Genomic DNA, 25,429 nt, shown 5'->3' with positions numbered 1-25,429 from the left:
TAGCAAACAGTTTCAAGCCATGTCACAGCAGACAACCCACGACCAATCACCATTATTTTGTTCACTAAAACAGACTGCAATGTACGACCGAAATGCAACCAGCCAGGTGGAAGATCTTCCATATCAGCATATTCGCAATGCGTTTAACGCTAGAACCTCCAAAGTTTGGCAAGAAGAGTCAAGCCAATCAATGTGCCGTATTTGAGAATCGCAGCATGTTCAACCGACTGTACCGGGATTATCAAATAATTCTCCTGCGTGAAAGAGACACACCATCAAGGCTAAGGCAAGCAACATGACCGGATATCAATTAATTATTTATGTTTTCACAGTCCATGAAGTCACAATGCTCAGACACTGCTGGAACTCTCCCTCTCTTTTCTGTTTAGTCATTGAGATACAGCATGCTCTCTCTCTCTCATTCTCTCTCTCTCTGCCTTCTCCCCTCCCTCCCTCCATCTCACACTTTCTCTCTCTCTCTCTGCATTTTTCCCTCCTTCTCTCTCTCACACACACCCATGCATACATGTATTCCCCCCCCCCCCTCTCTCTCATATATTTGCAGAAGAAAACCCCTAATAAAAAGCAACAAATCACTAGATAAATGATAAAACAAACAAGCAATGCTGCAAGTAACTCTCACTCTCCATCTGTCCTTGCAAAAACTCATAAAGAATAGTAACATCTTGCCAAAGGAAAACAGTGAAAAGTGAGAATACATGCAAATTCATTTATGAGGCTATCAAAGCAAGCAACGAAGCTGCAGTACGCAACAGATCAGCCTCAATCATTAACTCTGACTAGATGTAAGAACCAAACAAACAACTAAACAAAATAAAGCATGTCAAACTATTCAGCATCCAGATACAAACTATGTAAATAAATAATTTGTTTAACTGTCAATTACCCGATTTTGATGTTCAGAGTGGAGAGGGGTAAGGAGGGCATATTACTTTTACTCAGAGAGTCCAAACATTTCAAGTGCAAGCGCACTGGGGGCAAAAGAGAAGGGAGAAATAAGGCGCAAACATTTAAAGCGCAAACAAACTGGGAGGAAGGGGAGAGGCATTTTACTGCGACAGTTATTGGGGGAAATACTACTCGCAATGTAGAAAACTTTTTAACACAGTTGTATAAGTTTGATCATTAAAGAGGGACTGCACCAGGCAGGCAATTATTTACCAGACATATGGTCACAATGGCTACTGACGATCGATTCCTAACAGAAATGATTGCTGCATTGCTATAGGATCACAATCTCTTGCACAACGGACAGCAGTATGATTGTACCAACAGCCATAATAATTAAACTAAGCATATGGTGTACACGTATAGTGCATTGCACAGCTAAAGTTTCTGTGTCCACTATGAAGCCAGCTTGATTAAGTCATTTATTGAAACCGCCACCCCAATAGTTTCTATTGCAAAAGCGCACAAGGAAGATCTATATTGATTACATGTGATTACGCACCTACGCATACAGGTGAATTCCAATGCATGGAGAGAGAGAGAGAGAGAGAGAGTTAGAGAGAGGGAGAGAGAGAGAGAGAGAGAGAGAGAGAGAGAGAGAGAGAGAGAGAGAGAGAGAGAGAGAGAGAGAGAGAGAGACTCTTGAGAGAGGGAGAGAGAGACTGAGAGAGGGAGCGAGAGATAGAGAAAGTGCGAGATAGAGAAAGTGCGAGATAGAGAAAGTGCGAAATAGAGAGAATGGATTTTTTGTTCTGGTACAGCACTTAAAAGTATGCACATTTAAAACAATAATCTGCAGTAAAATAATGTTTTATCACTTGAATAAATTTCTCTTGCATAATCAAGCAAGATTAGAAGACGTACAGCGATCTACTAAAATAAGCCAAAAACAGCACGAGAGAATATATATGGCAACTAGGTAAGGCTAGAGTTGAGAAAATATGCAACCATCACACCCCCGACCTGTCTCGGTATCTGGTTAGGTTCACATCAATCACATGAGTAAACATGAGATGGTAGTACATATAGTGGGTGAGGGGAGGATGAGAAAACATGGTGCAATCAACGCAACAAAGGTGAACTAACAAATCAGATGCAATCAAAAATCATGAAAAGAGGAAGTGAGTCAACAATATGGTGACAAAGATATGAATTTCAGATCCCAATTTCAAGCATGCTGATTCAGCTCTGCCTCAGTATGAAAAAGAAGTACATGTACATAATATGCATAATGTCACTGCTCAATATCAACAAATTCAACACAGTGTATTTTCATCCCATAGCAAAGACAAGAGACAGGTTCTGAGAACAAGTTGGCATAAATAATCACAGATGGAAACCCTTTTGAAACACACAAAAACAAGAATGTGCGTACCTTCAGATAACGATAACAGGGTAAACCTTAGGCATCCCTCATTCATATGCTGTATAGAGTAGGGCTCCAAGAACTATATGAAAAATATGTGAAGTAATGTGGACGGATGAACCAAACATAATATTGTACACATAGTATACTATCAGCACCAGGCAAAGACCAGCAGTAAGTTGTTTTGAAAATAACTCAGATTCTTCACAGATGTCAACAACAATCACAAAAGTGATCACAGTAGCAAACAATCTACAGCGGGGAAAATACATATATATAATATATATATTATGATCACACACAAAAACAATCTCAATGGGTACTCTTGTCAGATCAATTCAAATTTAACACAAAAAATATTATACAGAAAAAAACCACCATAAGCATACATTATTTCTGTTCCAAAAATCTTTGCTTCCAGCATAGGCCAAACTCTTCAAAACATACAGACAAAATGAATCAAGTGTGATTATAGTATTGTTTGTTAGCCCTGAGATCTGTTGCTGAAACTCAAACAGCATTCAAATAAAGAAAATCTTATATGTGTTACAATCTGTGCAGCAATACACAACACGGGTAAATGTCATACATTTTTTGACAAGGGCTAGCAGAATCTGAATCAAGTTTCTCCAATTTTCCTATGACTGAAGACGAAACATGTAAGTTGTAAAATGTGTCGAACAGTTCCCATAATCAGGAGCAGCTGTAATCAGAGGGAAAAGTCCAAGTTATATTACATTCTTGAATATATGAAAAATACTGATGTATCTACTATCATTGAATATTTCAGTGCAATATTTCTTTTTTCAAAAAGAGGCTGTCAATCCAAGATGCGAAAAACATATTGAAAACCCTTCAGAAACAAAGGGGGCGCTGATCTATCTAAATTCCTTCAGGTATAAATGAAACTGTACTGAAAACCATGTACGTTTTCACAAGAAAGAACAACAACAGTGCATCATTGCACTGTTCCTTTACTTTGCTTTCAAACCTTGTGTCACAGAAACTAACGTTTAAATGACAGCAAATGAATTTGAACAGATTTTTTAAACCACTGTGACTGCATTGAAATTGAATTTGAAGTTTGAACAAAACACACTCTTGCTTTCCAAATTCCAAAGATTTTCACATGTTCCTACTGAAATAATACAAAAAGATTACAAAAGGTTCAGCAAAACAAAAAGCAAAATAAACAATCCAATGAAAAAACCAGATCTTTTTAATGCTAATGCAGTGCAGTATATATGAAACATACCGGTACAGGCCATTTTGGTCCCAAAGCAGAACAAATGAGAGTTAATTCTAGAACTTCTGCAGTAACGCTTAATGGAATATGATTCTTATATATGCTTTTAGTGTGATTGATTATACATAAGTGTGCAGACAAACCATTGCTATTTTTGCTTTGTCAAAAAAACACACACTACTTTGCACTAGCTGTCAACAAAATCCATTTAACTCATGACACAATTTCAATACACTATTGTTAGTATTAGGGCAGGTTGCTTGCACAAGTATTCTTAATCCAGAATGATTATCAATATCACCGGATCCGGATACATTAACTGGGAATACTCTGTATTGTGAAAATTGAATACAAACACTTTTAACAATTAACAAAATGATGTGCTTGTTTCTCTATTACCTAAAGCAAGACTTGAACAGCATGTTATAACATGAAAACAAGAGAAAAGGGAGAAAATAGATTTCAAAATGTTACCAGAGAAGAAACAAAAAGCTAAAAAAGCAAGCTGGCTAATGAGGTGACAACTGCAACTATTGGTTTGATTTAAAACAGTAATTAACTCCATATCATAGTTAAAGCATTCAGTGAGTTTGAATCTGCCCTCTTTTTTAACTACGCGAAGAGAAAGCAACAGAGGTCTGCAAGCAAGCTTAGAACTTTCAAACGTCAACTTTCAAATCAATATGTAAACTTAAATGAAATAAATATTTTTGATAAACTTTTGATACAAAAGTGCTCCAAAACAGTTTCCTAACTGTACTAGGTCTTTAGTCAAATAGAAACTTTGCAAAGGCCTATTCACCTAACACAAAATACAACACAATATAATTAAGAATTGCTCCAAAAAAGAAGAACACATTTTTGACAGAATCTGGCACTGCTGCCTACATGAAATAAGATGTTCAAAGCAAAACGCAGAGTAGAAAGTTGAAGAACGATTCTGGGGAAAGCAAATTAGTACTTTTTTGCTTCAGTTGCTGCTGAAAAATGGCCCCAAAAATAGTGATCATTAGCAACCCAAACTTAAAGCCATATGTACTCGATGACTATACACGCTAATTGCTTTACCAACAGCTGGAGACATGCTAAATTAAGTTCCCTGCAAAATATTGTGGTCTAGGACCCCTTCGATGTTGAGATATGTTAATTTTCATTTTGATCTGGATCGTCCTATTTATAGATTTGCCAACAGAGGTAGCGTTGACGCAAGGGAAATAACTCCGCGTCTTTGTTTACATCCAAAGTTTTTGAGACTCTAAAACAAGCTGTAATGCATGTATATGGTCCGCGCATGGCGACATATCGTCATTACATGGTCTTATGGTGCGTTTGACATCGATTATGGGCAAACTACACTTTGTAAACACGGGAGCGCGTACATATGCCTTTAAGCATACATGAAGAGTATCCTAATCTTGACTGATAAAATGGGCTGCCTGCATCAATATGTGCTATAAGATGTTCAAAACAAAACGCAAAGTAAAAGTTCAAGTGATTCTCTAGGAAGCGAAGTTATTGCTTCTTAAAAATAGCAAAAAAGCTGCAATATTTATGTTTCTTTTGATCCTGAGAAGCACAAACTACATGACAGTATCTACTGATACACTGCCTGCACAAGATAATCACAGACTACTGGTACAAAGCAACAGTGATCTTTATACTTCTTCACAAAAGAAAGTTTCATTTACTGTTGTCTTTAAACACCGCGAACTGTGGAACATATTGCAATTCTTTATAACAGGTGAACATCCGTTGCAACTGCTATTACACTAAGAGTGAGATCAAGTTCAGAAAGAAGAGATCCAACAAACTGACCTAACTGCAACAAAATGACAATCTTTAACCGTACAAATGCTTGTAACTTGTGTTTGATCTTTGGTCTTACTGCCGAAACAGATGGTTACCGGGGAGTGCATTCCAAATGACAAAAACAGATGGTTACCGGGGAGTGCATTCCAAATGACAAAAACAGAGCAAAAATAACAAGAAGGGCAAAGCCCATACGACTCACATGCTTGACCTTGACATGACTTGACCTTCAGCTACACCTAGCAATGACATCATACACTAAGAACTGCTTTACACATTTTTCCTACCAAAATACATGTGACCTTGACCCAAGGTCAAGGTCATCCAAGGTCATGCAACACAAAGCTGTTAATTCAAGACATAGGAAGTACAATGGTGCTTATTGGCTCTCTCTACCATGAGATATGGTCACTTTTAGTGGTTCACTACCTTATTTTGGTCACATTTCATAAGGGTCAAAGTGACCTTGACCTTGATCATATGTGACCAAATGTGTCTCATGATGAAAGCATAACATGTGCCCCACATAATTTTTAAGTTTGAAACAGTTATCTTCCATAGTTCAGGGTCAAGGTCACTTCAAAATATGTATACAATCCAACTTTGAAGAGCTCCTGTGACCTTGACCTTGAAGCAAGGTAAACCAAACTGGTATCAAAAGATGGGGCTTACTTTGCCCTATATATCATATATAGGTGAGGTATTAAATCTCAAAAACTTCAGAGAAAATGGGAAAAATGTGAAAAATAGCTGTTTTTTAGACAACATTTATGGCCCCTGCGACCTTGACCTTGAAGCAAGGTCAAGATGCTATGTATGTTTTTTGGGGCCTTGTCATCATACACCATCTTGCCAAATTTGGTACTGATAGACTGAATAGTGTCCAAGAAATATCCAACGTTAAAGTTTTCCGGACGGACGGACGGACGGAGGGGGGGGGGGGGGGGGGGGGGGGGGGGGGCGGACGGACGGACGACTCGGGTGAGTACATAGACTCACTTTTGCTTCGCATGTGAGTCAAAAACCTTAAAGTCAAACTGACAGTACATATCTCCTTGTTGTCATTCTGATGATATACTGCTACATTATAATGTTCTAAAATAGTATTCTACTCCGTTATTTGCTCTTCTGGTCCTAAGGCAGTAACAGAAGAAAATCCCCGAACTATGACTGCAAACACTAATTCCTTACAATCTGTGTTTTCCAAATCGGATAACAAGCAGTAGCAAATCATGAACTTCCTGTATGCGGCAAAGGTCTAGCATACTGTTATGCAGTGATCTCTCATGTCATTCTAGAGGCAGGTTCTTTCAGGTCCTCTGCACTACAGAGCTACACTTTGCAATCTAAATGCAAAATAGCAACAATAAAAAAAATCAAGGCAAAACATATATAAGCCTAATGCATGTAGGACAGCAGTGGTCTGTGTAGCTGTAAGCGAGCTCTAGTGTTGTTTTTTAAGTGTGGCAAAAAGCAACAAGAGTGAGTGAAACAGTGAAACTGTCAAGAAATTTAAGGCACCTGTCTGTTGTGACGCTGCCAGTACCCTGAGATGGCCGCGGCTTGACCTTCAGACAACATGGCCATTTCAACCTCCAGCTGCAGCTTGTCTCGCAGTCGCTCAACAGCGTCCCTGTGGTACTTGTACATCTCTTCTGGGTCTTTGGGAATGGGTGTGGGCAGGAATCTTCCAGACCCCGTGCTATGCCTCCTGCTTGTAAGCCCTTTGTCTGAACTTCCAGCGGATACTCCGGGTTTTGTTTCTTTGTCTTGGAATGAACGTGACTTTGCCCCTTGTGGCTGTGACTGGATTGAGGCTGGATCAAAGTTGACTTCATCTACAAAAGAGCCTCCTTGTGCTCCTTGCTCGTGGGGTGCAGGGTATGATAATAGCTCCTGTTCCTGAGACACAGGGGGTTGCATGAAAAAGGCTTCAGCAGATAAGGTTCTTCCGCCCAGGCGATATTCACCCATGCTCTGAGATCTTGCCTCGACGCGAGGGGTGCTGGCACTCTGAGGCCTTCCCATGAGCACTGGGGGCAACTGGTAATCCCCTGGTTCTCGAAAATGGCCGATGTGAGAGGTCTGCAACTGGAAGATGTGCTGGTCTCTCTCCTTGAGCTCCCTCATGAGGCGTGCTTTCTCCTCCACCAAGGTGGCCTCTCTCTCCTGCAGCTTGCCCTCGATGGTGGACAACTCCTCCTCAAGCAGGCGTTTCTGCCTCATAAGCTGTCGCTCTGTCTCGTCCTTCAACAGTAGGAGTTGCTCCAGCTGCCGCTTCTCCGCCTGACAGTGGGCCAGCTCCGCCTGTCGCTGCTGCAGGAGCTGGTGGCAGTGTTCTAGCTCGCCGATCTTGGCAGTCAGGTCCTCCTGCTGCTGGTGGAGAGCCGCTCCACCCACCACCTTCTTCCCCATCTTGCTGGACAGCAGCCCAACACCCGAGTCCCTCTCGAAGACCTGGTGCAGCAACTCATCGCGTTGTTTCTGCAGGAGCAGCAGCTGACGTTCAAACAGCGACTGCCACTCCTCTGGTGGATTGTTGACAGGCAGTCGTTCCTCCATCTCCACCACCAGAGCCTCCTGCTCCCTGATGCGCAGCTGCAGGCGGAGGTTCTCTGTGGTCAGCGACTTGTTCTCTTCCAACAGTTTGACCACCATCCTCTTCAGCTGGTCTGGGTCATTAGGAATGTCGTCATGGGTCATCTCAGCAAAGTCGAAAGTCAGGCTAGGTGACCTAGAGCTCCTCAGTCCGATGTAGGACACTGGTTCTCTATCCAAAGCTTCTTGGAAGAGGGCACTTTCGTTGGCATAGACCGCCTTGGTCTTCTTGATGTCCTTCCTCAGACGTCGCATCTCCTTGACAATGTCCACGTCCTGGCCTGGAGAGATGTCCGAGTCTTGGTCACTGCTGACACTAACAGCCAGACTCTCTGTGGATTCTACAGACCTCTCTGATCTAGCGGTGCTTCTCCCCTGAGCCGTCAACTGAGATCGTGCCCTGTCTTCAGGAATCATTCTCTCCTGTCTGTCAATGCTGGGAGTCTGTCCTCGGCTGCTGGGTTTTTTAGCTGCCTGAGGTTTCTCATGCTGACTCAGCTGGAGGAGCTTGGAGGTCTCTTTGAGCTCCTGGATCACCTTTTCCTTCTCAAACAAGGCTTGGTGAAGGATGCTGACCTCCTGGTCAAGGTCGCTGTCTTCTTTCACCTTCCGCCTGAGTTCCGACAGAGCCTGCTTCAGGCACTTCTCCTGCTCCTTGAGGTCCTGAATGATGTTGTCCTTCTCTATCAAGTCTTCTCTCAGTTCCTGCACATCCTGCTCTAGGTCTTTGGTGGCTTCCCGCTGTGCGCGAGGAGACCCCACTGCTGCCTGCTGCAGGGAAAGTAAGGTCATCTGTTCCTTCAATTCAGCTATTAAATCCTCTTTCTCAGATAGAGCTTGTTCAAGTTTAGAAACCTGCTGTCTTAGATCCTCCTCACTTTCCACAAGCTGGGATTCTACACTGTCTTCAACATGCTGGGACTCTACATTTTCTTGTTGTTGCTGAACAAGAACTTTCTCCTCTTCCAGCCCCCCATCCATGTTCATGTCAGCACCGTCTGGTGTTGATTCGTGGGAAGATTCTCTCATCTCTGAAATGACCCGCTCCAAGGTCATGCTCTGTTCATGGAGCTGCTCCCGCAAACTTTCCCCAGACTGGGTGGCTTCCTGCAGTTCATCCTTCAAGGCTCTACACTTGTCTTCAAGGAGTTTACACTTCTCTTTTGACTGTTTGAGGGCCTTGTTTGCTTCTCTCAATTCAACCGCATGGGCTTTGTTTTCCCTTGTCAAGCCAGGTTTTCCCTTGTCAAGCCAGCACACTTCTCATGAAGTGCCTTGTTTTTCTCCTGTAAATTTCCATCCATGTCTCTTGATGCTTCTAACGTGCGCACTTTGTTCATCAAACTGTTATTCATAGCTTCTGCAGCTTGCAAGTTATCCTTCACAAATTGCAGTTCCCCTTGAAGAGATTTGCTGTCATTATCATGGGACTGGGTTCTGTTTTGTAACAGATTGTTTCTCTCCTGTTCAGCGTCGCATCTGTCCTTCAAAGACCTGTTACTTTCTTCCAATACGTCAATCTTCTCCTGCAAAGACCTGTTCTCTTCTTGCAAGTTTTTGACTTTGTTCTGCAAAATCTTGTGTTCCTCCAGTGATATGCTGCTGCTGCTACTCCATGGAGTTTTGGTTGGCGTGGCAACAGGTATACGTGAAGATACGTATCTAGCTTCCACTGTGCTTTGTGTACGTCCCAGGTCACTTGTGGATTCTAACAAAGCGTTTCTCTCTTGCAAAGTTTTGCATCTGTCATCCAGAGCTGTACATCTGTTTTCTGCCTTGTCCAGTTGTATGCTCTTCTCCTTCAGCTTCTGGCATTCTGCATGCAGTTCTTGCTTCTCTTTCAACAGAATTTGATTTTCTTGCTGAAGCTTTGAGTTGATTTGGTGAGCACCTGCTATCTGGTCTTCCAGAAAACTACACTTGCTTTCTGCATCTTGAAGAAGTTTGTCTTTCCCTGTCAACTCGCTGGTTCTTGAACTGAGTGCCTGCTTCTCTTCCAAGAGGCTGCGATTTTCATGGCGAAGTCTGGTCATGTCTGCCTGAACACTTGCCAGATCTTTCTCAAGAGTGGAGCACTTTCTATCTGCTGCCTCTTTTGCCTGATGTACTCTCTGGTCCTCAGATGGTGCCTGCTTTTCTTTTGATGCCGTTTCATTTTCGGTGCGCAGTCTTGATATAACACCCTGAGCAGCTGTCAGCTGATCTTCAAGAAAACTGCACTTGCTTTCAAACTCCTCAAGCCTTTCTTTCTCTCTCGTCAGATCTCTGCATTTGACTTCAAGTTTCTGCTTCTCTTCCGCAAGGAGCTGGTTCTCATGTCTCAGCCTGGTGACATCCTTGTTGACCGTAGTTAGCTGTTGTTCCAAGGAGGTGCATGCCGTCTTCAATGTGTCTCTTTCATCAACAGTTTCTCGATTGGAGGTCAAAGCTTCCTTCCTTTGCAACTGAATCTTTTCAACTTGTTCGTTTCTCCCCTCCAGCTGTTTGTTCTTAGTGATTAGAATCTGTGTTTCTTGCAAAAGTTTATGATTTTCATGGCGCAAGCTAGATACATCCTTTTCAACGGCTACTACCTGTTCTTCTAGAACCTTACATCTTGCTTGCAGTGCAGCTTTTTCTTCTACCATTTGTTGATAACCTTGGCATTCTTGCTGCAGTTTTTCATTTTCACTGAGAAGCTGTGACAACGCTTTATCAGCAGCCAACATCTGCTCTTCAAGAAAACTGTTCTTGTTTCGTAACTCTTTAATTTCATCATTCTTCTCCATCAGGTCATTGTCTTTTGTAACAAGCATCTGTTTCGCATCTAACAAGTTCTGGTTTTCACTGCGAAGCTTTGCCAAATTTTCCTCAGCAGCGCCCAATTGCTTTCTAAGGGAGACGCCCTTGTCTTCGAACTTGCCAAGATGTGCACACTTTTCTCTAAGCTCCTCTTGTTTGGCATTGATCACTTGCTTCTCTTCCTCAAGATTCTCATTCTGTGAGTGGAGTTTTGACAAATCTTCCTCTGCAACTGCCAGTTGCTTTTTAAGGGAGCTACACTTAGCTTGCAGAGTGTCCTGGCCACTGGTTACATTCTCATTTTTCTCTCTGAGGGTTTGATTTTCACAACGAAGATTAGAAGCCTCCTCCCAAGCAGCTGATAACTGTTCTTCGAGGGCATTACATTTAGTTATCAATGCGTCCTTCTTCTGCACTACTGCCTGGTAATCGGCTTTGGCCTCCAGTTCTCTGGCCAGTTGATAGCATCTCACAGTCAGTTCCTCCTTGGACTTCTGCATCACTGTCAACTCTTCTCGTAGCACCTTGCCGTCTTTCTCCAACGTCTGCACTTCTTCAGCTAGCAATGCACACTTTGCTCCATACATTTCTTCCTTTTCTTGCAGTATGGAGTTCTCCTCTTGCAGCGCAAGGCCGGTTTCCTGAACTATTGAAAGCTGCTGTTCTAAGAACACTTTGTCTTTCTCCAAACAGCTCAGTTCATGCTGAAGGGAGTTGCAGGTATCCTGCAAAGATTCTACTTTTTGCAAACTCTCACTAAGTTCTGCTGCAGCCTCATCCACACTGTCTTTATCACCCTGACTAGCAGACAGATCCTGTGGACAAAGAGTTACGTCTGTCATGGTTTCGTTATCAACACTGGCTACACCTTCCTTTTCAACCTGTAACATTCTACATCTCTCTTCTAACCCTGCCACCTGTTTCACCAGAGAGTCCTTGCTGCACTCCAGTTGGTGACACTTGGACTGCAGGCTGTCTCCTCTCAGCTGTAGCTCCTCCCGCTCCTCGTCGAAGAGTTGCGTGTGGCCGGACATGCGCTGCTCCAGGTTGATGTTGTGCGTCTCCAGGCTGAGCAGGCGGCTGAGCAGCTCCTGCACGAAGGGCTGGATATTCTCCCCTTCATCATGACCCGGCTCACAGTCACCCTTGGTTGCGTTGGTGAGCATGGCCCCCAAAGACGCTTCCCCACCTGGGAAGACTTGGCTATAGAACACAGAATCAAGTTCATCCGTACCGGCCTCTACCCACCCTTCCCCTTGCTGCTCCCCATCCTCTTTCCCACCCGGATCCAGTCCAACACCAGTACCCCCCTGACCAGCCACACCACCCTCTTCCTGCGCGTCAGGCAGGCTGCAGACCCTGGAGAGCCAACGGAAGAGGTTATTGTAGCGGTGCCTCACCTCCCGGCAGTCCTGCCGCAGACACCGCCCGTCGAACACCTCCCACACGCTGCTGGAGCCCATCTGGTCGCACTCAAAGACGCTGGCGCTGCCGGCACCACTGGTGCTGACATGGGACACGGTGGTGGAGGTGAGCTCCCACTCCAGGGGCAAGTCCTGGCCTGACTGCTGAGACATCTCCTCTAGCTCCTCCAGGAAACGATCACGCACACAGCTGCCCTCGCTGCCTTCATCATCATTATCACTTCCCGCTGTTGGTGTGGAGTCTTTGTTGGTGTCATCATCATCGTCTTTGTCTGGATGCATGGCTGTCGCTGTGTGACTGTGAGAGGCCACAAGCTGCTGTGCTTCAGTCTGCTGTGCAGCAGGGTCAGCAATAGGTGGAGACCCACTGTCCACACCAGAGCTCAGTTTGAGGGACTGGGATGGAGACATCTTGCCCGAGAGTTCATGTTGCATGGTATTGTGGCGGCCCCGTGTCTGTGATATGTCAATCTCCTTCAGCAGCACGTCTCTCACCTCAGCAAGTTCCTGGACACAACAACAAACTTACGTTCAACCTTGACTACGGTACAAAGCAATCAAAGGAGCTTTGAAAATGCCAACTGACACTAAAACACAACATTGTGATTTATACTTCTGCCAGCAGAATGTAGGCACCCTCAAAGATCCCAACATTAGACTTCTTGAACATCCGTGACATTTATCGCGAGATTATACAGAATGGAGAAACGACAAGTGAGAACAAAATGGACCAAATAGAAGCCGTAGAGCACACAAAAAAGGCAGCACTATTTGAGCTCAACCACACTATATTTTTAACCCAGACTCATACACTAAAACCATGAAATCACTTTACATTCATGGACAATTTGTTTTTTTCTTCTTTATTATGTTAACTGTGTGTGTGTGTGTGTGTTTGTGTGTGTGTGTGTGTGTGTGTGTGTGTGTGTGTGTGTGTGTGTGTGTGTGTGTGTGTGTGTGTGTGTGTGTGCGTGGGTGTGTGTGAGCAGGTGGGAGAGAGAGAGAAAGAGAGATCGAGAGACAGACGTTTGGTGTGCCTTTTCAAAAAAACAATGCCAGACAGAGATTGTAAAGTGATAAAAAAATATGTGTATTCTAATTTTCATGTTTCTCAATTTAGGCGTGTACACTGTTATTACTTACTGTGACAGTTATACGAACTTGACCGAGTTAAATCAAATACACAGCTTTTTTGTGCATCTAACTCTAAGCATGCAAATTACAAGGGCAAAAAGGAACAGAACCATCAGAAAACATTAACATTGAAATTCATGCTTGTAAAACAAGAATTCACGTTTTCATAGAAGAAAATAATAAACGCTGATTCACGAGAGATAACTTTTCATACGTCAATGTACTTAGCCCACACACAAAAAAAGTCTGTTTACGGTATCCCGACCGACCCTATTTTTTCGCGCGACCCTAGACTTTTTTTTGGCATTTGGGGAAAAAAAAAATAAATAAATAAATAAAATTAAAAAAATTAAAAAATTTTTAAAAAATTGTAAAAAAAATAAAAAAGTCTGTTTTTGGGCAAAATAACTTAAAAATATGGTTATTTGGGGGGGAAAAAATCCAAAAAAAATCCCGACCTACCGACCCTATTTTTTTGGCCTATGTTACCGTAAACAGACTTTTGTTTGTTGTTGGCCTTATCACTATCACTGCTCAATGGTAAACAACATGCACAACCTATACATTTGTGGAAATTCTCACAAACAATGCAATCAAGCATTATATCTATATCATTTGTGACGACAGTCTGAACCACAATCAAACATTTCACGTGTGAGGTTAAGTGTGCTTCTTGCGATGTTTCAAAACACAACCACCCTTATCTTGAATTGTCTGCAAAGGACCATTAAGTGTTTTTAAGTGTTAAGTTTAATTTTTTCGAGTTCTAGAGTGTTCTACAAAGCCCCCACCCCCATCGATAATAACACAAATGTACAAATTAGACCTTTGAGAAGTTCAAAGGTAATGACTTTTATCATAGGTTGAGTTAACATAGTAGGGTAAACAGGTCTGAGCAGATCATTCTTAAGGTATTGCAAATCAAACAAGACTAAGTAAATAATCATTGAGCATGGTACTGTACCAAAGAAATTGTCAGCTTTCAGGGACACAGAAGCGCCAAAGCTGAATAAATCAAACGAATAAAACTAGTGGTGCTTGTGAGAATTTGTTCAGACAATGAGAATAATAGTGCTAATCAGTTTACTCCTAAACACCCACAAATGTGCATGATTTGTGTACTATGACCATGAAAAAAATGTACGCACATTTATCACAAGATTGAGAAGAAAAAAAGCAGCCAAATCACACCAAAGATTTAAGACTAACTAAATCCAAAATTTTCTGGATCATCCGACAATTTAAAAATAAAGAAATGAAAATAAATGTAACAAAAATGTATCCCTTACCTGATTTTCTTCATGGAGCTGTTTGACGATCTCTCCCAGATTTTCCCCATCTGCGCCGTCCGGAACATCAGAGTCCACCTTGCTGCCCTTTGCCATCACCTTGTCTTTCAGGGCCAAGGTCTGCTTCTGCTTTCTCTCCAGGCTCTTGCGCATCTTTCGGACCGCGTCCACAAAGGAGGCCTGCGTTTCCTGTTTCACCTGCTGGATCTGCTGCTGGCACTGGTGCTCTGTCTGGCGCTGGAACTCTCTGAACTCCTCATCATAGGAATGGCGCAGTTCCACCTCCTGGGAACGCATCTTCAGCACCCATTCTTCCTCCAGCTGGTCCTGTACACCCTTCAAGCGCCCAGCAAAGTCAGCTTCTCCGTCTTCAGCCATATTCTCCCCAGAGTCTCCTGCATTCTGTAGAGTCTCCCCAGGATGTTCAGCTTTCTGTGGCTGCATTAGACTCTCAGCGTGATCCGACACAGACTCCTGGACAATGCTTTCTGTGTACGTGCGCTCTGTTTGTGAACCAGAGTCCACCAGCTCTACAAACTTGTTCTCAGTGTTGGTCTGTTCTGAAAGCACACCCACATTCAGAGGAAGGAAGCTCAAATTGGGGGCACCGGTAGCTGGGTATTGTGTCACAGGTGACTCGGGCTGGAAACCATGCACAACAGCATCACTGGAAGGGGTCAAGCCGCTCATGTTTACAGTGTCAAGGCTTTGCAAGACTGTCCGCAGCATAATGTGAGCACTTTCAATCTCCATACCCATGAACGTTTCTGAAGGCACTGACTTTGTTCTCATCTTGGCTGAACTCTGAACAGGACTCTTGCTTCCTTCGGTTTCTTCCACAAAAAAGTCTTCACTGGCTTTGGGCTCAGTGGCCAAGTCAAGGTACTCCAGGGAGTCTGGCTCTGGCTCAAAGCCTCCCTCTGCAGCAGTGCCAGCGTTCTCCTCCCTGTTCCTGGCAGTCTGGATACGCTGCATCTCTTGGGTCAGGTGGTTGATGGTTTGCTTCAGCTCTGCCACAGCGCCATCCTCCTCTGAGGAGACAAACCTGCTTTCAGGTGGGGGAGAGAGCTCGTGCAAAGAAGTGTTCTCAGCTGACAGCTGCTTATTCTCCTCCTCAAGGTCCTGGCAAATCATCTGGGACTCGTGCAGCATTTGTTTCTCATTCTCCAGGTCCTCAGTCAGATGTTGAATGCGAGACTCCTTGGCATCCTTATCACTAGTGAGGCCCTCAACTTTACTCTTGAGCTCTGACAGCTTGCTCTGTGACGAAGCTTGCTCTTCTTTTAGCTTCTGTTGCAGTCTGGCAACACTGGTCTCAGACGCCACAAGTTCTTGCTGCAGCCTTTCAGCTTCTGCTCTTAAGATGTAAACTTCAGGATGGTTTTCAGATGATGGGGAAGCACTGTCCATGTGGGACTGCAGGACATGGGAGTAGTTCTCTGCCTGCCTGCACCTTTCCTGGACAACGCTCACGTCTGTGTTGTGCTGGTGCTTCAGGGCCTCCATTTCCTGGGCGTGAGTCCTCTGCGTTGTCTTCAGCTGCTCCTGGAGCCTCTCCACATCCTCACTCAGCCTCTGGTTCAGCTCTTCTATGTGGCCAACCTCAGACTGGTAGGACTCTCTCAGAGTCACAACGCTGTCATCAAGCTTCTCTGAGGATTGCATCAGTCTATCCTGTAGGTCCGAGATCTGCTTCTCCTGGCTATGGGAGACAGCCTCCAACTCCTGGATTCTGTTGTGTAGAGCCTGGGTCTCCCCAGAGTAGTCATTCTCCATGCCCCATAGTGACTTACGCAAGCGCTCGAGTTCAGTTGTGGCTATGACATACTTGTTCTCCAAGTCAAAGATCTCTGTCTCCTTGGATTTCTCCAGCGCCTGCTTCTCCTTTTGATGGTCCTTGCGCATTTCATCCATCTGTCTCTTTACTCTTGACACGTCCAGTTCATGCATCCTGCCCTGCTCATAAGCATCAGACAACTGCTGCTCGTAGGTTCTCTCCCTATCTGCCCTGTCTCTCTCAAACTTGCTGTTGGCCTCAGCCATCAAGGCATCTTGCTTGGACAAGGCCTTTTCCAGGCTTTGGCAATGCTCTTCCAATGACCCTATCTGGATTTCGTGGGAATGTTTCAGGTCATCAATTTCCTTTTCATGAGATTCAGTCATTTTCGACATCTGTTCTTTCAGGCGTGAAGACTGTGATTCAGCAGCTTGAACAGCGAGCTCCAGCTCGGCTATCTGTCCATTAAAGCTCTCCTTCAGTTTGTCCTTCTCTGCGTTGACAATGTCAGCCACCTTTTCCAGGCGCTGTACTTCCAGGTCTGCTGTGGCCAGACGGTCTTCAAACTCCGACAGCTGAGACTCGTACAACTCCCGCAGCTGACCCTGGTCACGGTCCACATTCTGGCACGCCTCTGCAAGTCTGGACTGGAGATGTCGGATAGTGTTGTCCCGGTCATTTGCTCTCTGAGTCATTTCCTCCATGCAGCAGTCAAAGTTGTTCTTAAGCATTTCTTTCTCTTCAGTCACAAACTTGAGTTTGTCTGTGGCAGAGGCCAGATCTGATTCTTTCTGCACAATTTCTGACTGTGCTGCTGCCACCTCCTCCTGCAAAGCCTGGATGAGATCTTTTTGCTGAGCAGCTGATTCCTCCACCTGAGTCTGCAGGGCTTGCAGTTCACTATCTTTGGCCGCTATCTGTGACTGTGCCAGCTCCAGCTGTGATGTGAAGTCAAGCTGCATGGCTTCCTGTTGGTGAACCAGTCTCTCTTTGTCTGCCTCCACTTGCTCCGTCTCTGCTACAGAACCCTTCAGCTTCTGCTGCAGCTCCTCAATTTCTGTTGCACAGGAGTCCAGCTGGTCTTGCAGACTCTTGTTCTTGTCATTCAAGTGAAAAATCTCTGTTTCTAAGTCAGTCATCTGTCGGCCATGCTCCTGCTGAATCTGGTCAATCTCTAACTGCAAGGATTTCACACGAGTGTCGCGTTCTCTGCGAGTTTCCTTCAAATCGTCGTGCAGAGATGACCTGGCGGTGTCTAGCTGCTCCTGCAGATCATCTCGCTCTCTCTGAAGCTGGCTGGCAGTCTCTTTCGCATCATTCCTGGCTTCCTCCAACTGATGATTCAGCACATTGTTTTCAGCCACCATCTCTTCTTCCTTCACCTTGAACATGTCAGCCTGCCCCGCCAGTCTGGACATCAGAGTGTCGTTCTCTTCTCTCTTGCTGTCAACTTCCTGCTCCAGCTCATGAACTCTGCTCTGAAGAGTCTGTAAAGTCTGCTGTGTCTGTTGGGAGGCTTCGTCGCCTGCAGCCTGTGCCACGGTTAGGCGTTCTTTTAGTTGCTCAACCTCAGTGTGCAGATTTTTTACGGTGCCGTCTTTCTCAGTAACAGTTTCTGTAACACTTAACAGCTGACCTTTAACTTCTTCTAATTCTGCTGCAGCTTCCTGCAGCTTTTGCTGATTCTTCTGCAGTGAAGACCTGAAAGCAGACTCCCTGGAATGCAGGTCAGTGTCCAAGCTTTCCCAGTCAGACAGGAGAATCTGAAATCTTTGAGTCTGTTGCTCCAGGTCTTGCTTCAGTCGCTGAGTCTCCTTCATGCTGATGGCAGATTGAGACTGTAGTTCTTCACGGTGACGTTCATTCTCTGCCCATATGATCTCGCATTCCTGGCCCTTCTGCTGCAACTTCTCATGGAGATTTGTCAGCTGCTCGCTAGAGGCTGATCGATGAAATGACAGTTGGTTTGCTAACTCTTCTTTTTCAGACAGCAAGGACTGACATTCCTCATTCTTTTGGTCAAGCTTCACTTGCAGATCTTGAAGCTGCTGGTTTCTGTCAGTGTCAGCTGACTGAAATGTGGCAAGAAGGTGCTCTTTCTCAGCAATGACCTGCTCTGCTTCTTTTGTTTTCTCAAGCAGCTGGACATCAAGTTCACTCTCTTTGTCTGCTTTTACTGAAGCCAGATCTGCCCAAAGCTTTTCCACTTCTCTGCTCTTTTCTTCAAGCTGAACCTGGACTTTCTGAATATCTGCCTCTCTGTCCTCACTGACAGTCTTCATTTCTGTCAGAATGTGCTCTTTCTCTGCTACAATGTCGTGCAGCTCATGAGACTTCTGGTCCAGTTCACTGCAGATTTTCTGCACTTCCTGCGTCTTCTGCTCTTGAAGCGTCACCAGCAGCGCTGCCGTCTGATCCTTTTCATTCATCATGCTTTCCAGTTCTGTGGTTTTGTGCTGAAGGTTATCTTCCAGCCTGAGGATCTCCTCTCGATGTGAAGTGACCAGGTGCTCCTGTTCTGTGAGCGCCGCTTGATGCTGCTCCAGGATTCCTGCCAGCTGAAGCTGCACTGCCTTCAGGTCTTCTTCATGCTTGCTGTGTTTCACCCTTGCCTCCTCCTCTGCCAACTCCTTCGCTCTCTGTACTGCCTGCAACTGAAGGTTCTTCTCCTCCAAGTCAGCTCGCAGGTGTACCACTACCTTGCTGTCTTCTAAGGCCACTTGAAGTTCTGCTTCCGCTTGCTGCAGCCGTGTCAAGATGTCATTGTCATCTGCACTGGCTTTACCCTGCTGCTCTTTCATGAGATCTTCATTGGCTTCCAGTTGCATCTTGAGGGAGTCTGCTTCTGTTGTCTGTTGGTCCAGCTTTTCCTGAAGCTCCATGTTAGCTGCTTCTGATTCCTTCAGGGCTTTCTTGTACTCCGACACTTCTGAGAACAGAGTATTGACACGAGTCTCCATTTTCCTCTGCAGGGTGTCAGAGTCCAAGGTTTTCAGTTCTGTCATCTCTTCCTGCAGTCTGACACCAGAAACAATTTGCTCTTTTTCTTTCATGACTTCTTTCAACTGATTGTTCATCTTCTCAAGTTCAGTGTCTTTGTCCTGAACAAGAGTTTTCCACTCATCAGCTTCAGTCTGCAAACGTGCCACAACAACTGCTAGGTGCTGCAAGTCTTTGCCATTCTCTTCAGCATCTGAGGCAGCTTCAGAGGCGGCACGGGCCTCTGTGACAAGATGCCGATTCTTCTCCAGTGTCTGAGTGTACTCTGTCATAAGATGTGCATAAGCTCTGTGCAACGCCTGCATTCGTTTGGTGATGACTGGTTCACTTTCAAGCTGATCAAGATTGAAGATAGCTAAAACAGAAGCCCCTTCCTCTTGCATCGCATCAGAAACTGGGAGAGAGGACAGTGGTTTGAGTAAGTCTTTGAAAGAGTTAACCTGCTGTTCCATCATTACAGCTTGCTTCTGATAGCGATCATTCTCTGAGCTCAAACTGTCAACCTCCTGCTGCAAGTCGAGGATGATGGCGGATGTCTCAGCCTGTTCTACATTATCCTGATTCTGCAGCTTCTCAAGCTGTTCTCGCAGCATTACCGCTTCCTCTCTGCTGGAACTAAGCTTGGCTTCTGCACTCTGCAGCTGCTGGTGCAGGGACAAGAGCTCTCCTTGCTGAGAGTTGATGACGTTTTTCAGGTCAGAGAGACCTTGGGGTGAGCCTGTACTGTCTGCTGGAGATGCTTGGGACGAGGAGTGGGTCCGACTCAGCTGGGCCACCTCAACGCTCTGCTTGGCATTCAGCTCTCTCTCCAGCTGAGCGATCCTGGCACCGGCTTCATGGCGACCCATATACTCTGTCTGGAGCAGAGCAGCACTCTCGTGGACCTTGTGTTCAAGTTCAGACATCTTGGTCAAGGCTTCGTCTTTGACGTGACCCAGCTGGTTCAGTTCTTCTTCCAGACCCATGATTCTCCCCAGGGCTTCTTCTTTCTCGTTGATGAGAGCCTGGCGAGATGTTTCTGACAGGGACAGTCGCTGCTTCAGCTCATCCATTGTTTTCAGTGACAGCGCATGCTCACTGCCAAGCCTTCCCAGCTCTTCTTCCAAGGCATGAAGCTGACTGTCTGCAGGCTGCACTGTACCCGATTCCTGGTTTCCATCTTTTGCTGCCTGCTGGCTCAATTCACCCACAAGTCTTTCAAGCTCTGCCTCTCTTTGCTTGAGTGCCTCAACTTCTGATGATCTGGAGTTCAAACTGAGTGAAAGGTCCTGCAGAAGATCGTTCTTCTCTGTGACCTTGTCCTGAAGCGCCAAGATCTGAGTCTTGGCATCTTGCAGGGCGCGTACTGACATCTGACACATGGCGACTTGCTGATGCACTGTCTCGCCCGCCTGGAACAAAGAAAACAAATAAAGTGTGTCAGTTAACTGAAACAAACAAATTAAGAGTAGGAAAAAAACGGTAGCAGAAAAAGTTAGAACACCTGATAAAAACCGTATCAACCCTACCTATACTTAAGTACAGTGGAGGCCCAGATTTAAGACTTCCTCCATTTTAAGATCCTTGTCAGCCTTTCTATAACGTAATCTGTGCAAATTTCCCCCCATTTTAAGATCCTTGTCAGCCTTTCTATAACGTAATCTGTGCAAATTTACCCCCATTTTAAGATCCTTGTCAGCCTTTCTATAACGTAATCTGTGCAAATTTACCCCCATTTTAAGACTTGTTCCTTTTTATTTTCCTTCAAGGTCTTAAAAAGGAAGTTCCACTGTTTTGCTAAAAACAACAACAAATGAAAGTCAAAGCTTGCCGATTCATTCAATTCTGTGAAACTCAATAACATTCAAATGAACTTCTGCTTAAAACCCACTTCTTCTAGCAGATCAAGTCCAAGGTAGAAATGAAGAGGTACACGTTTTTTGTTACATACAAACTATCCACGTACGCATGGTATACTAGCCCTCTAAAAACAGAACAGATGAATTTTAACAAGAAAACGGCTTTAAGTATAACAACAATATAAAACACATATAATCGTTATAATACAGGCAACGGTTGAGCTATTCTATCTGATGGAAATCAAATCCATGCAAATCACATCACCAGAGACAGTGTGACAGAATACTTCATGCTCTTCACCACAAATGATTAACTGCAAGGAAAGGTGGAAAAGAAAGACACCAGGGGAGTAGAACTGTCATAGCTTTTCATTTTTGTAACTCGGAATACACACACAGACGGAAGCAAAAATATTTAACATGTAAATAAAAGCTACAGCATTCAAAAGAAGGACAAAAAGTAGGAGGTCCTATAGAACACTAGTTTTCTATAACCCAGTGACACTGAAAATGTATGGTGACTGACTATGACTATTGACACAGCAACATTTATTAGAAATGCACATCCTAAGTAACAATGTTACTTGTTAGTACAGTGCTGTATGCTTTCTTCCTCCTTGTCTGTATGTGTATGGATTCCTGCCTTTTGTCTTAGTGATTTGCCTACATGTCAATCCCCCAAGTCTTAGCAGACCCATACAATAACTGTGCACTGGGTACTTCTTCAGTCCGTTTCTTTCTATGTGTTTACGTCTTCAATTAAATGGAAGAGTTCTGCATGTGGGTCTAAGTTACTGTATGTGTGTCTGCATAGATTTATATGAGTGAATTTGTGCAAATATTATTTATCTGACACCATGTGATATGAAATCTACACATGAAAATAAGAATACTCCAGCACACAGACAAACTGCTCTGTGAAAGAGAAAACAAGTGGCATGTTGAATCAAATTTAGGCGAATGATATTCCAGCTTTAAAGTTCAACACACTTGCACTAACCCTAAATACCTTTAAATCAAAGGATTCAGCAAAATCACAGGTTTCACTTTCAGATGTATTGAACACAACTGCACGATTTCAAAGTCTAAATAAAATCCACTGGAAATCACAGTAAAATAGCGATTCTAGTCTTTCTTTTCTTTTGTGCATGTCTGTTTAGCTGAGTTAGACTAAGCAAAGACAGGATCCAGAATTCACAACAAAAACATGCTGAGCATTCCAACTTTTTCTGTTAATTTCTGTGGGTTCCAGCAAAGAGCTCAATACAGTAAAACCGCACGGTGGTACCTCCACTTTAAGGCATCAAATCTGAAAAAATGTTGATCTTTAAACGGAGGTAAATTTACTGACACTATCAAGAGAAAATCTGGCCTGAAATATCAAGGTAGTCTTAAAATAGTCATAAAAGTAAAACAGGTTTCGCTTTACTTTTCCTAACAAAGAAACAATACCATTTGACTAAAGTTTTCTTTCATTATCATCAACTTCATAATTTATGTGGTTTTTTTTAAACTTCAAGTAAATGATTTTGGACAAATTACCAGACAAGAGCATTTGATATAATTTTGTTGTCTGAACTCTTTTCTGTAACCCATCAATTTAGAGGTCACATTCAAAAAGCACGATACTGAATTCAACAGAAAGAATTTACACACAAAAAAAATAACATCAAATCACCTGTATTTTACTGGCTGTGCCGGTCTTTGCTTAGGTCTCCAAAAAAAGGGTGACAAATTGCTCCAAACGAAAGAAAGCGCAGTAAGTAAATGACAAAATGAAAAGAGGTTCTTTGCTGGAGCCTGTCAAAAAGTTTCCACCAGAAACATCATTCTGCTGCATATGCTTGTATTCTAAATATCATATAAAATCTCTAACAGTAACAGTAACATGGTAAAGACAATAAAAAAAAAATTGCGCAGTACAAATGCACCATAAAAATAAACAAGAAGGGCAAAGCCCATACGACTCACATGCTTGACCTTCTGCTTTACACATTTTTCCTACCAAAATACATGTGACCTTGACCCAAGGTCAAGGTCATCCAAGGTCATGCAACACAAAGCTGTTAATTCAAGACATAGGAAGTACAATGGTGCTTATTGGCTCTTTCTACCATGAGATATGGTCACTTTTAGTGGTTCACTACCTTATTTTGGTCACATTTCATAAGGGTCAAAGTGACCTTGACCTTGATCATATGGGACCAAATGTGTCTCATGATGAAAGCATAACATGTGCCCCACATAATTTTTAAGTTTGAAACAGTTATCTTCCATAGTTCAGGGTCAAGGTCACTTCAAAATATGTATACAATCCAACTTTGAAGAGCTCCTGTGACCTTGACCTTGAAGCAAGGTAAACCAAACTGGTATCAAAAGATGGGGCTTACTTTGCCCTATATATCATATATAGGTGAGGTATTCAATCTCAAAAACTTCAGAGAAAATGGGAAAAATGTGAAAAATAGCTGTTTTTTAGACAACATTTGTGGCCCCTGCGACCTTGACCTTGAAGCAAGGTCAAGATGCTATGTATGTTTTTTGGGACCTTGTCATCATACACCATCTTGCCAAATTTGGTACTGATAGACTGAATAGTGTCCAAGAAATATTCAACGTTAAAGTTTTCCGGCCGGCCGGCCGGCCGGCCGGCTGGCCGGCCGGACGGACGACTCGGGTGAGTACATAGACTCACTTTTGCTTCGCATGTGAGTCAAAAATAAATGATAAGACAAAAAAATTCACTCTGCAGATTTGTGTTCTATGCATCCAAGAGGAAAAAGACAATGTTTATTTAGAGATGGTTTCTGTTCAATAAACTGTCACAACCAAATATCTCTTGATCTTTGTATAACCACACACAACTTAGCACTGTAAAACAGTACACAGGCATTCAAGTTTTAGTAACAGTCATTACACTCATATTTAAAACTGAAAAACTTGTTATAACACCGTGACTTGTTTCTCTGCACAGTCTGCATGGCATAGCCTAATTTATTTAAGATAAAACGTATAGCTGTACAAGGTGCCTCTTGTCTGGGACGATTGATTCATAAGTTAACCAATATGAAAGACAGTTGAGAAAAAAAACACTTCACAAAGCCGAAACACTCACAATGACTAAATTGACTGTAAATAGCCATTTTCCCCAAAAAACTGTTTGTATAAAAGACACCAAAACATCTATTCTGTACCCAGTATAGTAACAGTTGGTAGGTTAAGCATAGATAACCTTAAAGCACACTAATCTTGAAATCTGACAAGGCACATGTGACCAAATGGCCACCCTTGATAACCTTCTAAAGGCATGAAAAGGCAAACACAGACCGATATAGGGGCAATTTAACACAGCAATGCAAAAATGCTCTACAGACAAAACTTAAAGAGTGACAAAGAAAAAGGTGCACACCCAGACAGCCACAGAGATGGAGCACCGCCCAAAAGAACAGAAAATTGAGGAAAGTTCCTAACCTGCGCCAGCTGCCGCTGAAGCATCACTACTTGCTGAGATAAACGCTGCGTCTCCTGCAGATAGTCGGGTTCCTCGATGGAAGTACTGAGAGACTTCAGTCCTGCGGTCTCCTGCAACCTTGCTGTCAGCTGGCGGATGATCTTGTCTCGCTGAAGCAGCGCATCTTCCAGCTCTGAAGGCTGTGGGGGTAATATGAGAATGTGGGGACAACTCTTTATCATAATGGCATACTACTTCAGCAGAACATATGCACATGGTGTCAACAAGGAGCTAACACAAAGCAGCAAAAACATGCAGCGGCAGAGGCTTCATATATATCCAAATTGTATTATCTAATAACTTCTGCCTTTAAGTACGAATAAACCAAACGCTAAAACCATTCCTATATTTTCCATACTGAATAAAGTATTACATTTTATTAACTAATAACTTCTGCCTCTACTTAGGTACTAATCAATCAAGTGCTAAAACCAATCCTATTTTGTCCACACTTTACAAACAGTAGTTGTTACAAAAACTCAGCCATCACTGTCATATTTGAAATCAAACACAACCTTATACATAAGGACCTTCCTATTCACAAAGTAACGCTGTGAAAAAGCCTGATTAAAACAACAACAAACCTGTACATCGCAATTTTTATATTTTTTTTATATTTTTAACTGAACATTTTACATCAAAGATTAGAACCTACAGTTCTGCACCAGCAGTCAAATGTTTATATTA

At 43.5% G+C, this 25,429-nt stretch overlaps 2 protein-coding genes across 8 annotated transcripts in view; both read right to left on the bottom strand.

Annotated features, from left to right (window-relative positions):
- Positions 1 to 25,429, bottom strand: part of LOC138982865 (A-kinase anchor protein 9-like) — a 160,855-nt gene that overhangs the window by 127,678 nt on the left and 7,748 nt on the right. For all 7 annotated transcript variants that reach the window (XM_070356246.1, XM_070356247.1, XM_070356248.1 and 4 more), the window contains exons 6-8: positions 24,703 to 24,882; positions 14,617 to 20,784; positions 12,170 to 12,700 (exon numbers count right to left, since the gene is read on the bottom strand). In XM_070356246.1, coding sequence (XP_070212347.1) covers positions 12,170 to 12,700; positions 14,617 to 20,784; positions 24,703 to 24,882 — 6,879 coding nt within the window. The remainder of the gene's footprint in view (positions 1 to 12,169; positions 12,701 to 14,616; positions 20,785 to 24,702; positions 24,883 to 25,429) is intronic.
- On the bottom strand, positions 546 to 11,935 carry LOC138981570 (early endosome antigen 1-like). The gene is made up of 3 exons (XM_070354530.1): positions 9,503 to 11,935; positions 6,912 to 9,230; positions 546 to 3,038 (listed from the first exon to the last, which is right to left on the bottom strand). The coding sequence occupies exons 1-3, from the start codon at positions 11,933 to 11,935 to the stop codon at positions 2,955 to 2,957; spliced, it is 4,836 nt and encodes a 1,611-aa protein (XP_070210631.1). The 3' UTR covers positions 546 to 2,954.

This window comes from Littorina saxatilis, linkage group LG12, assembly GCF_037325665.1.
Source record: "Littorina saxatilis isolate snail1 linkage group LG12, US_GU_Lsax_2.0, whole genome shotgun sequence".
Taxonomy (NCBI): domain Eukaryota; kingdom Metazoa; phylum Mollusca; class Gastropoda; order Littorinimorpha; family Littorinidae; genus Littorina; species Littorina saxatilis.
This window is presented reverse-complemented; position numbering and strand designations above follow the sequence as displayed.